General features: G+C 50.4%; 1 protein-coding gene across 1 annotated transcript in view; it reads right to left on the bottom strand.

Moving 5' to 3' along the window:
* Nucleotides 1-12543, bottom strand: part of LOC141728045 (uncharacterized) — a 621306-nt gene extending 608763 nt beyond the window's left edge. The window contains 1 exon segment of the mRNA XM_074534345.1: nt 12084-12543. Coding sequence (XP_074390446.1) covers nt 12084-12543 — 460 coding nt within the window.
* Between the last annotated feature and the right edge of the window lie 2660 nt (nt 12544-15203).

Genomic DNA, 15203 nt, shown 5'->3' with positions numbered 1-15203 from the left:
TCTCTTATCTCCCTTCTTATTCAGCTTCGAGGAGGATTAGCATTTTTGCAAGGCCCCAATCATGCAAGAAAGGGTTAAAAGTTTTCAGTCTCTGTCGGTCCGGAGCGACTCCCACGCACGCTGCCCACACGCTGCCGCTCCGGCCGGGCACTCTCCCTCCTTCTCCTCCTGGCTGGCTGCTCTCCTGGGGGGGGGGGGGGGGGCTGGCTGCCCGAGGGCTGACTCTCTGGGATCTTCCACCCTTCCATCCTCGAAGCCCCCCGAAGCCCCCTCAACCCCATCTCTGTCCAGGCCCCGGGCCTACCGCATGGCCGGCCCCTCCCCCGCCCAGCAGCAGCGGGCTGGGCGGGGGAAGAGATCTGACCTCTTCGCCCGACGATGTCCCAAAGAGGGAGTTCCAAGGGCAGTGCCCTGCTTTTAACCCCTGTGTATTCTCGGAGGTGTGTCCAAACCCCACTGGCCACACCGGACGCCAGTCTCAAACCCAAAACCTTCATTGGTTTGACCACAGCTTCCCAGAATTCCCACTCCTTCCTGGTCAAACCACGACAACGAGCTAGAGCTGGAGGGCCTGTCCTTAAAGGACCTGTAGTCATTCAGCCTTGCCAGATTTCTTAAGAGTGTGTTGGTGTTTCCCAGGAAAGCTGCACATTTGGGGAAATGCCTTTGGAAAGGGGCCTGCTTCTCAAGGAAAGTGCTTCCCAGGGAGCTCCAGTGAGGTAGGTGCAAGTGTCTCCCTTTGGCTCTCTGTGCTCCTCTCAGTCCTTGAGGCCCTTTACACTTGGCAGAGGGGCAGGGCAACGGAGAAGGCTGTGAAGAGCAGGTTAGGCATCCGCCTGGACCTGCAGAGACCAACCCAAGCACTTGCAGTAGGGTGTGTTCCCCACTTTGGACAGAGGTGTGAGCAGGAGCATCTCTGTCCAGCCACAAGCCCCAAAGCTCTCCTTGAGAGCTGTGAATTAAAGGCCTTTACGCACACACTTAGCTTATCTTTCCTGTCTAATGTGTTTCAGCTCTTGACATATGCATTTTCCTGCTGCTTGGTGGAAGCTGCTGTGGCCCAGGGCCAGCACAGAGCTGGGCTGTGTGGGCCAGGCAGCATGGAGAGCCTTGGCTGATCTTGGTGTGTCCCTGGCCTCAGAAAAGGCTTGGAAGGTTTGCCTCCTGAGGAATCCTGCTCATTGGCTCTCCCTGTGCACCTTGGAGAGAATAAGGTGGGCATTTCTGGCAGCTGGGCATCAGCAGGCCTTAAAATGGGGGCATGTTGTGGAGCGAGCCCAGCTGAGATACCCTGAAAGGGGCCCAGTGCTCCTTGCTCCCCCTTTGCTGACATGTGAGTGTTTGTCTGGTTTTGGGATGGCCCTGGCTGTGTCAGGGGTGCTACGTGGACATGAGACAGCCGGTCCTGTCCCACTGGGTCCCAGCAGTGCCTCGCAGCAGCCCTGAATCTGTTGCGGTGTGTTGCAATGTCCTGTTTTAAACTTCTGGGTCCCTTCCCAGGTGTGCCTATACCTCTCTCCCTTCCCCCTCGCCCCCTTGCTGAGGGAGTCCTGTCAATCAGGCTTAAGATTCCAGCACGGCGTCGTGTGGTTGGTCAAATTCAAAAGATGCTCCTCAGGCCTGGGGGACATTGGACCATATAGGTGTCCCTAGTCCCTTGAGACCCTGCCCCTTTCACCTGGTTGGTAGCTCACCTGTCCCCTCCCCTTCCCCTGTTCCTGAGCTTAAAAGGTTGATCAGACCATGCGGCCAGCATTCTGTTGGAGCAGTTGCCCCGCTTCAGACCTCTGTAACCATGGAATAAACATCTGGACATTCAACCCTCCAGTGGAATCCTCTCCTTTCTCTCTTCACCATCGCCAGAAGCTCTCTCTCCTGAGGTAAACGGAGTTCCTGACAAACCTGGACTTGTTCAGTGCCCTGCTGCAATCTCCAGCAGCCAAGGTATCTCTGGGGTGAATTACACCACAGTGCCGCCTTTGGCCCAGCTGCGAGGGTTAGACTGGCCCAGGTACCATCTAACTGGTAATATTGGGATTCCTATTCCAATATATTGGCGTCCCTGAGGTGGGCAAAGCGACTCCGCAGCCCGAGAACGGACTCGCAGTACCTCAGAGAAGCTCTGGCAGCCGTGCATCCAGCTAGAAGGGCTTTGGTTGCATCGCCCTCAGCTAGAGACTTTGGGAATATTCCCAGAAGAAGTTTCGTGGACTGTTCGGCGCCTCTGGAAAGCCCATCTTCTGTTTGGTGAGCAGATTTTCCAGAGGAAGAAGAGGGTAGCCTCTCTTGCACCCAGAGAGAGGTCCTTTTCCAGTGAAGAAACCTGCCTGCCTGTACCCAGCCACCTACAGCTTCCATTTCATGTGAGTATCTCTGCTTTCGGTAGAGCAGAAGCTCAAAAACAGACTCTGCCGTGAGTTCTGTACCTTTTTGCCTTTGTATTTTTGGCTGCGCAGCCCCACAGACGGGAATTCATTGCGTTCTAGGCTTTTAGCTTTCTGCCGCAGGTTTCACTGTCTTTTGGAATTTGCGCCGGAGCGGGATCGCTCTCTGCCCTTCCCCCCCGGCTCGGCAGCGTGCTCAGCTCTCTACACGTGTTAGGGGACTCTCTTTCTCTCTCTGTGCGGGGGAGAGGGGGGGGGGGCTCTCTTTCCACGTGGCCGGGGGTTCTCTCTCGGTGCGGGGTGGTGAGTGCTCTTTGCACACGCGGCACGGCGGGGGGGCCCCGGTTTCGGCTTGCCACGTGGAGTGGCTGCTCTCTCTGCTCCGCGGGGGGGCTGCATTCCACGGCGGGAGAGGCTTTGTTTCTGCCTCGGTTCGGCAGGGCGTGCCCTGCTGCTGCTGCCCGGGAATTTTAAAAGCAGTATATACAGCTGCATTGTGAAGCTTTTGTCTGCTCGTTATCGCTTTCTATCTGTGGGTTTTTTTTAGAAATTGGTAGCTGATTTTAGCTTTGTTTTTGGTCAGGCAGGATTAAGTACTTTGCTTTTTGCATCTAACATGGGTTCCAAACTTAGCATTGTACATAAAGGAGTGTATTATAATATTGTTAGCATTTTAGTAAATGGTAATGTGAAATTCTCTAAAGGAAAATTGAAACAGTTTATAAGATGGCTTTTTCTGCAGTTCCCAAACATTTCCCCTGAAGAAATCCACAAAATTCAATTCCGGGATAAAGTTGGGAATGAATTGATAACCTTAGGACAATCTGGGAAATCACCCTCAGCTAAATTTGTGTTCTGGAGTTTACAAATTCGAACAGCATTGCTCAAACAAAAGGAAATAGAGAAAAAGCCAAATGTAAAGCCATGTACCTCTGTTCTCCCTGTTTCTCCCTCTCCTATCTCTAAAACCCCTAAACCTCTTTCCCCAAAACTTGGTATTTTAAAGAGTGCAAACTCATTGGGAAGTCGGCTCCCAGAGTGTGCAAGAATACCTGAGTTGTTTTGTTCACAAAGCCCTGGCCAGGCTGCGTGGCTTTCCCAACCCCCTGTATCCCCTCCTCTAAAACCCAGAGCACGTGTTAGCTTTCCGGAGAGCAGTGATGCCCAAAATGGCCCCCAGTCCCTAGGGGATCCACAAGATGGTGGATGCCACGTGGCATCTTCCCAAACCTGGTCTTCTTCTTCCCAAAATCCTCTTAAGCATTCCAAAATTCCATCCCCATCCCCCTCTCCTCCTGTTCCTCGTGACACCTTCCCCCCTTCCCCCCCCTTTCCTGCAGTACCCTCAGCTCCCCCCCCTCTACTCCTCCCATGGGGCGTCTGCTGACGTGATGTCACCAGGCGTCCCCGCCCCCTGCCAGCCCCTTGACCCCACCCCTTGTTCCCACGGTTTCCCCGCCCCTTGCTGGCTCCCTGTCCCCGCCCCCTCCCCAGGTTCCCATGGTGGGGACGCACCCACTGCCTGTCCCCAAACCTGTAGCTGTGATCCCAATGCTTCTGATTCCAGGGATACAGAGCAGGGGATGGTAGACCCTATGCATAGTCCCATGTTGTCACTAGCTCCTGTTACGTTTCAGCCTGCAGCTCAAGCCGGGGCAGCTCCAACTGCTAATTGGAGCTCCTTTGGACGACAATTGATTAAAGAGATCTGTAAATCTCATAAAGAATATGGTCCACACAGTCCATATTTCCGTGGCCTTTTAAATTCTGAATTGAGTAGGACTGTGGTAGTCCCACATGATTTAAAACAGCTTTTTTCCTGCCTCATGACCTCCACAGAATTCAAATTATGGGAATCTGCATTGAAACAACTGCTAAAAGATGCTCTCCCAAGCTTACAGGCTGATCCAAACACAGTGAAAGACAACAGTGGTAACCCTATCACCACTGAGCACCTTTGTGGTGAGGGCCAGTGGTCTTCTCCCTCAGTCCAAGCTACTGCAATTCCTGCAGAAACACTCGAGAAGGTAAAAGAAGCAGCTGAAAAAGCATTCTTTTCCCTCCAACCTGAGGGGCCTTTTGAGCCCTATAGTAAAATTAAACAGCTACCATCAGAGCCTTTTTTGAAATTTGTAGAAAGGCTAACTAGAGCCATTGAAATACAGGTTAAAAAAGAAAATGCTAGAGAAGCAATTTTAGAGGAAATAGCGTTTGCAAATGCAAATGAACAGTGTCGAGCGGCAATCCTGAGCCTTCCTATAGAACCTCCCCCTACACTAAAAGATATGCTTCTAGTCTGTAACAGGAAAGTGCCTCTGATGACTGTGGCTGAAGACACCAGACCAAGGCTGCTGCCAAGACCACTTCAGCGTGTTGCTGTTGCCAGCCCTTCACCTTTTCCCTCAGCACAGCAGTACCCTGGGCAGCAGCGGAGACCAGCAATGGTTGAGCCCACTAAACCATGCCTGCTTTGTAATAACCTAGGACACTGGAGTAACCAGTGCCCCCTGAAAAGGGAATTTGATGAATTTAGAAATGGCAGGGGAGGAGAACTAGAAGCCCTCCCTGGTGGTCAACAACAAAAAAACTGAGAATAAAGCGCCAGCCTGCCAAGTGTGCAGACATAAAAAGAGCAGGCCAAGAGAATAAGGGTAGCAAAACAAATCAAGCACGCGGTAATATTAACATTTGTTTAAGTGAAGCAGGTGCTTCAAAGATCAAGTCTGCTGGTCCACTGTTAAAAGTGAAACAAAATAACCTTTGTTATGATTTAAGTGATCCTGTATTAACCTCATCTTCTGTCAATGAGCCTTACAGGTTGCAGCTGACAGAGTCACTCCATCTGAAGGACACTGACTGGCATTTTGTCTCTGTAAATCCTGAACAGAAGGGTGCTTGGAACCAAATTCGTTGTAAGTACATCGTCATTGGGACCAAACACACACCACAAGAGATCGAAATTGCTCCGGGATTGACAACATCAGATCCCAAGCAATTTGTTCTCGGCTTGCACTGTTTCCACCCACCCCTGTTTCTTCCCAAGGGACAAATTGTTGCTCAAGCTATCCCTGTGCCATCTTTACCTGAAAATATCGAAAAACAAGGGCCCACAGTCGCCCGGGTCCAAGTTATTGGGACAGATAAACCAAAATTGTGGTGCAATGTCAGTGGGGGTGGGGAGTCTAAACGCATTGAGATGCTTGTAGACACAGGTGCAGACTGCACAGTGATTCCAGTACAAGACTGGCCAGCACATTGGCCTTTACAAAATGTTGCTGGTCACCTTCGAGGTGTAGGAGGTCTGCAAGTGGCAAAACAATCCAAAAGCATTATTCAATTCGAGGGTCCAAACGGACAATTGGCAAATATCCGTCCATTTGTGTTAGATTATTCAGAACCTTTGTTAGGGAGAGATTTAATGGGCCAGTGGGGTGTCACAATTGATTTTCCAGACTCTCCACAGCATTTTTGTGCAGCAGTCATTGAACAACAGCGCCCCACCCAAAAACTGAAGTGGAAAACAGACGAACCAGTTGATGTGAAACAGTGGCCACTCAGTAAACAAAAAATAAAGGTGCTTGAGGAGCTAGTACAAGAGCAACTAAGAAAGGGCCACATTGTGGAGACCATGTCCCAATGGAACTCTCCAGTGTTTGTCATCCAAAAAGCTGACAAAAAGAGGTGGCGACTCCTCTGTGACCTCCGACAAATTAATAATGTGATTGAAGATATGGGTTCTCCCCAACCTGGTATGCCATCCCCAACAATGCTTCCCCAAGATTGGAAATTAGCTGTTATTGATATTAAAGATTGTTTTTTCCAAATCCCATTGCACTCTGATGATGCACCGCATTTTGCATTCTCAGTCCCTTCTATCAATTTAGAAGCTCCTATGAAAAGGTACCATTGGACCGTTCTTCCTCAGGGATTAAAGGTATCTCCAGCTATCTGCCAGTGGTATGTCTCTTCCCTGCTTTCCCCAGTGCGTGCAGCTGCAGAGAAGGTCATCATCTATCATTATATGGATGATATCCTTGTGTGTGCCCCTAATGATGATTTACTCACACATGCTCTTGACCTAATGATCGATGCATTGATTGTTGCAGGGTTCGAGCTCCAGGAACAGAAAATTCAAAAGATGACACCTTGGAAGTATTTGGGCTTAGAAATTGGAAATAGGACCATTGTTCCTCAAAAACTAGAAATCAATCCAAGGATCAAGACCCTTGCGGATGTCCACAAGTTGTGTGGGTCTTTGAATTGGGTAAGACCATGGCTTGGTCTGACTAATGAAGACCTTGCCCTTCTTTTAAATTTATTGAAATGGGGAGAGGACCCAGGTGCTCCTAGGTCTATTACCCCAGAGGCACGGAAAGCTCTAGAAAAGGTTCAGATTGCAATGTCTACAAGACAGGCCCACCGATGCCGGCCTGACCTGCCATTCAAATTTATCATCCTAGGTAAGTTGCCACACCTCCATGGAATTATTTTCCAGTGGGAGGAAAAACAAACACCTAAGGCAAAGGACACACCAAAAAAGGACCGGGACCAGAGGGACTCTCTCTTGATCATAGAATGGGTTTTCCTCAGTCACAAAAGGTCCAAGAGGCTGACAAAGCCTCAGGAGCTGATAGCAGAACTGATCCAGAAAGAAAGGACCCGGATCAGGGAGTTAGCAGGATGTGATTTTAAGTGCATTCACATTCCAGTTGAGTTAAAATCAGGTCAAAATACTATGAAAATACTGGAACAATTGTTTCAAGAAAATGAAGTGTTGCAGTTTGCTCTGGATTCCTACTTAGGACAATTTTCGGTAGCGCGGCCCGCTCACAAATTGTTTGAAAAAGATGTTCAATTTACTTTAAAATTAAGAACTGCTCTAAGTAGGAGACCTTTAAAAAGGGCTCTGACTGTCTTTACAGATGCGTCCGGGAGGTCCCACAAGTCTGTCATGACTTGGAAGGATCCTCAAACCCAGCAGTGGGAGACAGACGTTGCTGAGGTGGAAGGTTCACCTCAGGTTGCTGAATTGGCTGCGGTTGTTAGGGCTTTTGAAAGGTTCTCAGAACCATTTAATCTGATTACAGACTCTGCATACATGGCAGGAGTAGTATCCAGAGCAGATCAAGCAATACTGCAAGATGTATCTAACATTGCACTTTTTGAATTGCTCTCAAAACTGGTAAAGTTAGTCACTCACCGAGAGCAACCATTTTATGTGATGCATGTCAGGTCACACACTGACTTGCCAGGGTTTATCGCTGAAGGCAACAGAAGGGCAGATGCTCTTGCTGCACCTGCAGTGATGGCCACTCTCCCAAATGTTTTTGAACAGGCAAAAATCAGCCACCAGCTTTTCCACCAAAATGGACCTGGCCTGGTTCGTCAGTTTAACATCACTCGAGAACAGGCCAAAGAGATTGTGGCCATGTGCCCAAACTGCCAACAACATGCACTCCCTACAGTGAGTATGGGAGCAAACCCAAGGGGACTGAACAGTTGTGAACTGTGGCAAACATATGTAACACACATACAGTGTTTTGGACGGCAGAAATATGTTCATGTTAGTGTAGATACCTTTTCTGGAGCGGTCTATGCTTCTGCCCACACAGGAGAATCATCTATTGATGCTATTAAGCACCTCTTACAGGCTTTTTCTTTCATGGGCATCCCCAAGGAGCTGAAAACTGATAATGGGCCTGCTTATAAATCCAAGGAATTCGTGAGCTTCCTGCAGCAATGGGGAGTAGAGCACAAAACTGGCATCCCCTACTCCCCCACAGGTCAAGCCATTGTAGAAAGAACTCACCGTGATATTAAAAGGGTCCTGGACCAGCAACAACAAGTTCTGAAAGTAGAACCTCCCCACATCTGGTTATCTAGGGCACTATTCACAATCAATTTTCTGAATTGTTCTTTTGACAGCCTGAACCCACCCATCCTACGCCACTTTGGGGGGAGCAGTCACAGGTTGATGAAAGAAAAACTTCCAGTTTTAGTAAAGGACCCTGAGACTTGGAAAATGGTGGGACCTTACAAATTGGTTACTTGGGGACGTGGATACGCCTGTGTGTCCACCCCCTCTGGTTTAAGGTGGGTTCCTTCCGAATGGGTAAAGCCCTATGTTCCCAAAGTCTCAGAGAAATCTACAGAAGCACCCCAGGTTGCTCACGCTGCCTGGAGAAGAAAACGCCGCGCACGTTCTCTGGAGGAAATTCCATTTAAGCCTCCTATCTGGAATAGTTTGTAATATATGTTTGTCTCAAGTTCCTTGTACCAGTTTAGATCCCACTGTTCGTGTGTAGCCTCGAGACGCCATGAGACCGAGCCTGCTTCTCGTCCTACTCGTGATCATCCCACTTGCAATCTCCTACATAGTACCACAGCCCAAACCACATATGGACTACCTTGACAAAGGTTCTCGGACATCAACAGAGAAACTGACAACTGGCTGAATGGACTGTTCACAGGCTGGGGACTCGTGGGCTGGTTGAGATCTGTTCTGAAAATTGTGTTTTTAGTGCTGTTTTTTTTAGTTATAGTTATTGTAGTTGTTAGCATTGGTTTTGGACTAATCAAACGCATGGTTCTCAAGTTAATTTCAAGCTCATCCCCCCCTCCTGAAGTCTACCATTTGGAAGCCCTCCGTGCTCCAATAGATGACATAGAAGCCTCAGTGGAAAACACTGACCCTCCCGTAGAAGAAGAACCGATTTACCAACTTAGTTTGGCAATCATTCTGCACCATAAACACAGTCCTCTTCTTTTTAAACAAAACTAGGGGGAGATGTTGTGGTGTGTTTTTAGCTTCCGGGTCCCTTCCTCAGGTGTGCCAATATTCCCTTTTCCCTTCCCCCTCGCCCCTTGCGGAGTGTGCCCTGTAAATCAGGTTTAACATTCCAGCAAGGCGTCGTGTGGTTGGTCCCTCAGGCCTGGGGGACATTGGATAGGTGTCCCTAGTCCCTTGAGACCCTGCCCCTTTCACCTGGTTGGTAGCTCACCTGTCCCCTCCCCTTCCCCTGCCCGGAGCTTAAAAGGTTAATCAGACCATGCGGCCGTATTCTGGTGGAGCAGTTGCCCCGGTTCAGATCTCTGTAACCATGGAATAAACATCTGGATATAAACCTCCAGCAGAATTCTCTCCTTTTTCTCTTCACCATCGCCAGAAGCTCTCTCTCCTGAGGTAAACATAGTCCCTGACAAGCCTGGACTTGCTCAGTGCCCTGCTGCAATCTCCGGCAGCCGAGGTATCTCTGGGGTAAAGCACCACAGAAGCCGCCTTTGGCTCAGCAGCGAGGGTCACACTGACCCAGGCACAATCTAAGTGGTTATATTGGGATTATTATTCCAATACTAGCTAAACAGTCCACATCCCTTCCTGGACTGTTTCTCCTCTCCTGTTTCTGTGACCATCTCGAACCTGCTCCGGACTGGAACCCGGGAACACCAAAGGTTTGGCTGCAGCAGCTGCCCCAGCACTGGAGGGATTGAGAACAGAGCAACCACCCCGGAAAGAGACTTTCTGATTTTGCCATCCTTCTCAGAGTGGTGTCATCTGGTATTGTTCATTTTGTGTGCTGGGGGATGCTGTGCCAGTCAAATAAACATGTTCTTTCCACCTCTCTCCGAGGAATTCTTCCCGAACCAGTTGGAGGGGAGGGGCAGTGTGGGTTTGCTTTCTGGAGGGGCCCTCCTTTGCAGATTCTTTAACAAACTTGCCCTAAACCAGGACAACAGGAAAGGCAGTTTCTGCTGGAGAAGGAGGCTCTGCCTGCAATGGGCTCCAACAACTCCAGCAAGGCCATGCTGACTTCAAAATTGCTTCCTACAGCACTATATTCTAATAATTGTTATAGCTCCTGAAATGTGGAGTAAATAACTGTGCTGGTGATCTTTCCATGTGATCATGATCAGAATAAGCCAGAGACAAATAAATTCAACCGGTATTCTATCATGAATCCTGCAGGACAAATTCTGTTAGTCGAATTCCACCTGTTCAATCTTTTACACATTTGACAAATTCTGGGGCTGAGATTGGATCCAGCAACTCCCAGTCTCCTCTCTTTGAAGGAATTTTATAAGTCTAGGGGCCCTGCAAAGGTCTGAGGATCCATGGAGGCTGTTGGAAGTCGTTTCTCCACCTCATGTCTCAGCAGGAGTTTTTCCAATAAAGAAATGAGGCTTTTGCCTGAAGCTCCCACTTTGCCCATGACAGAAACCCCGGTGAGTGTCTGGGACATGCTGGCTCTTTGGGAGCATGGGGACTCCTGGGATGTCACCGTGAAGCCCCTGTGAGTGCCTGTTCAAGATGGGTGCCTTTGCAGCACAAGGTCCCCTGGGATGTCACCATGGAATGGCTGTGACTGCCTCTGACCACAGGGCTCTTTAACATCCACAGAAAGCCCTGGGAGGTCTCCATGGGGCCCCTGTCTCTGCCTGTGGCATTCCAGCTCTGGAACAGCCTGGGGACTCTTGGAAAGTTCCCATGGAACCTCTCTGAGGGCCTGTGACAAATCTGATCCTTAGCAGGACACCATCACCAGAACCCTGTTGCTATGGTCAGTTTCCATGGCAACCATCACCAGGACCCCTGTTGCTATGGTCAGTTTCCATGGCAGCTCCATGGAGACCCCATGCCGGGGTGGTTGCCATGGTCACCAGCTCAGGCCTGCAGCCAGAGCCTGTTGCCATGGCAACCATTGGCAGCCCCATCCCCAGGCTCATGGGATCCCAGAACCACAGAATTGGCTGAGCTGGGAGGGACCCATCAGGATCCTCCAGTCCAACTGCTGGCCCTGCACAGGACACCCCAACAATGCCAGCCTGGGCCTGGCAGCGCTGGCCAAACGCTGCTGCAGCTCAGAGAGCCCTGGAGCTGGGACCCTTCCCTGGGGAGCCTGGGCAGGGCCCCAGCAGCCCTCTGGGCAAAAACCTTTTCCTGACATCCAACCTGAGCCTGCCCCGACTCAGCTGCAGCCATTCCCTCCGCTCCTGTCCCTGGGCACCAGAGGGAAGAGGTTCCCACAGCCCCAGCCAGGGACCCGCTTCCAAGGCTGTTGCCATGGCCACCAGGGCTGGGACCTGCTGGGATGCTCAGTTTCCGGGGCTCAGGGTTCAGGAATGGGATTCCCCAATTTCCTGCTCCTGCTAAAACTGCACTGCCCTTGCTGCCCTCCCAACTCCCATGGAAAGCACAAAAGGCAAAGATCCTGGGCTGGGATAAGAACAATTTGCTGAGAACACCAACGAGATAAGGAACAAACGAAAACAGAAACAATATTGATAACAGAAGGGACTGTTTACAGGAAAAACTACAACACAACTTTCTGGGTCTTCCTGGCCACAATTTCCCCTTCCTGGAAATTTCACCCTTCTCCTCAGGGAGAGAGAGAGTCAATTTCCTGCCCCTGGCAATGACCTGATGTGGCAGTGAATGTAATGACAGGGCCATGGCCAGACCTTCCTGTTTTTCCATCCCACATCATGTCATTGGCAGGGACAGGAAAAGGTAACGGTGTCTTGCCAGCATGGATCATGGGAACATGGATCATCAGGGCTCTTCCCAACATGGATACTCCAATGATTGGAGTTGGGGCAGTGCATAATATTCTCCTGCACTTGGGGCATTGGAGGCCTTCCCTTTCCAGTGCCTCCGTTGGTGACTGGTCAAGTGAGAGCTCTGGGTGAAGCTCTTCCCACACTGGGGACACTCGTAGGGCCTCTCCCCAGTGTGGATGCGTTGGTGCGTGATGAGTTCTGACCTGTAGCTGAAGCCCTTCCCACACTCCACACACTCGTAGGGCCTCTCCCCAGTGTGGATGCGTTGGTGCGTGATGAGTTCTGATCTGTAGCTGAAGCCCTTCCCACACTCCCCACACTCGTAGGGCCATTCCCCGGTGTGGATGCTTTGATGGCGGATCAGTGTGCTGCTCTGCCTGAAGCTCTTCCCACATTCCAAGCACTTGTAGCGCTTCTCCCCATCATGAAGCTGCTCATGGACCACCAGCTCTGAGCTCTGGCTGAAGCTCTGACCACCTTCTTGTCTAAGGCAGGGTCTTTCCTCCTCAGAGCACCCCAGACTGGGTTTGGAGCACCTCTTCCTATGGAATCTCTGGGGATTTTCCTCCCCATTGAATTCCAGTGCCCTGGAGTCACTCATCACGGCCTCTTTCACAAGGTTCTTCTTTGGGGATTTGTCCTCCCTGGTTTCCATCCTCAGCTTCTTGTCTGGGAGAAGAAAGACAAGGAGAGGATGGGATTTGCCTCTGTGCCACAGGGGAGGGGAAGGAGATTCCCTCAGAGCATCCCCAGCACGATGGTGTTGGCAGCAGGGTTGTCCTGCAGCTGGAGGCCATGCTGGGCTGGGAGATGGAGCCGGAGAGAGGGGGAATGGGGCACTGACTTCCTCCTCACCTGCCTGGGTGTCCTGGGGATCCTTCTTTTTCCTCACAGCCTCCTTTTCCATCTGGCAAAGGTGTGGGGATGGGGAATCCTGTTCTGGGAAGAAAACAAGGAATGAGTACATTTAGGTTTTCACTGGGTTTAAGGCAAACCTGGGGAGGGTCTAAACCAGAATTACAATTTAAAAGAAAATGAAGATCCAGGCAACAATATAGAAACTCTGCCTTAAACTGACAGAGTCAGGATATAACCTGACACCCTGTTGGTCAGGGTTGTGGCAGCCGTCCCAATAAATGGTGGCTGCAGTCCTGTTGGAGAGATGAACGTGGTTCTGTCAGAGCAGTGATCCTGTAGAAGGATCTGGTCTTCCTCTGAAGGTCCAGTGGTGGTTCTGGAGCTCTTGTCCTCTGGGAGTTCAGCAGGCAAGCTGCTCCTGGTTGTAGAAAGGCTCAGCTTATATCCAGGCAGGAATGCTTGGCTCCTCCCCCTGGGCGGAGCATCCCACAATGGGATGATGGAATTTTATCAGTCCTGCAGTGACACTCAATGGCCCATTAGCAGAAGATATCTTCCCTGGAGGGCGTTATCAGGGTTGAGTCATGGAAGAGATAAAGAACACTGCCCCACCTGTTTATAGCAGTTGATGAAGATGGGGATTGAAAACCTGCATTTGGTTACATCTTGCATGGCAACCTGAAACAGTGGGGTAATCCCTGCTCAGGGGGCTGAACACCACCCCCCCTTACCCAAACTGGCTCAGGTGTAAAACCCCCACCCTGGGAAGGCCACACACACAGGGACAATGTCACACTTGCCCTGCTCCACGTGAGGTCTCTGTCCCTTGTCACTCATCTTTTCTCTTTCTTTCCATCTCTCTACCTCACATTTACTGTTCAATAAAATCCGTTTTGGATTTCGTCACATTAGTACTTTAATTGGGGCAGTGGCATCTCTCTAACAATTTTCTTGACCAAAGTGCCATAATATTTTGGCAATGATATTTTGGCAGTGAATTCAGGGCACTGTTCTCTGACCCCAAGTGCCTTTGACAACAGCATGGCTCCCTCCACTGACGAGGTTGTGGTTCTCTCTGGAAGAACTCTTGGAAACTTGGACACAATCCCCCCTTCCTCCTGGGGAGCTTATGGAGCTTATAAAATTTTACTTCTTTATGGAAGAAATTATGAGGAAAATGGCTTTTATGGGTGGCCACTGTAAAGAAAATAATTTGCTGTCTTTCTTTATAAAGTTGTTAAAATCACAGGAGGAAACGGAGCAAATGTTACCAGTGAGACTGACAAGGTTCAGTCACCCCACGGTGAGGAATACAAGGCGGCTGAAAGTCCCAGAAGAAGCCCAGCTCAAGTAGATAAACTTCCGATTAAGTCCTGAATTCCCAGGCTTGGCAGCATTACCAAATGTGACAATCATTATTCTCTTTATCCCTGTCACCTTTGTGACTGCTACACTGAGCTTTCCATTCCTTTTAATAATCTGTATTGGGCCAAATTTCCACTTTTCTGTTATCGGAACTGGCCAGCAGCTGAGCTGGAGATGTGCAGGAAGCAATAAATATTGGAATTGCCACATCACTGCTTGGATTGTCAGTTTATTTATATTTGGGATTTGTTTGTGCTTTCATCCCAAGTTACTATTGGGAAGAGCATACATTCTTCAAAGTGATTTTGCAGAGTCAAGTTTGATTTCTGCCAAGTTTATTTTGTCCAGTACCCAGGAGATGCTCAAGGGGTCTCTGTGCCTCTCGCACTGGGGGATGCTTGGGAGGGGTTTGGGGGGGGGTTTCCTGTCCCTGTCACCCCAGGCCATTCCCCAGGGGGTCTCCCTCCCTCTCACTCCTGTGCCAGGGGGTGCTCGGGGCAGTCTCTGTCCCTCTCAGCCCAGGGGATCCCCGGGGGTCTCTGTCCCCTCACCCTGGGGGACACTCGGGGGGTCTCCATCCCTCTGGCCTCAGGTAATGCCTGTGCAGGGCTGGGGACCAGGGGCTCTGTGTCCCTCTCACCGCTGAGGGTGCTCGGGGCTGGGGGGGCTCTCCGACCTTCTCACACCTGGGGAGGCCGGGGGGGTCTCTGTCCCTCTCAGCCCTGCTGTGACCCCACCCAAACATCATCGGGGTCAGAGGGACAGAGACACCCCCAAACCCCCAGAGGGGCTGAACCTGGGATTTGGTTTGGGGCTGAGGATTTAGGAAGGGGCTGGAATTGGGGCTGGGATTGGAGTTAGGGCTGAGATTTGAATTAGAGCTGGGACTGAGGTTAAGGCTAGACATGGGATTAACTTTAGGGCTGGTGTTGGGATTTGGCCTGGGAATAGATGATTTTGGGACTAGGATGTCATTAAATAGAGAACTGTGAGTGTGTCTAAACATGGAGTGAGTCTGAGACCAGGATCAGGGTCAGG

Source organism: Zonotrichia albicollis, unplaced genomic scaffold (genome assembly GCF_047830755.1).
Source record: "Zonotrichia albicollis isolate bZonAlb1 unplaced genomic scaffold, bZonAlb1.hap1 Scaffold_83, whole genome shotgun sequence".
Taxonomy (NCBI): domain Eukaryota; kingdom Metazoa; phylum Chordata; class Aves; order Passeriformes; family Passerellidae; genus Zonotrichia; species Zonotrichia albicollis.
This window is presented reverse-complemented; position numbering and strand designations above follow the sequence as displayed.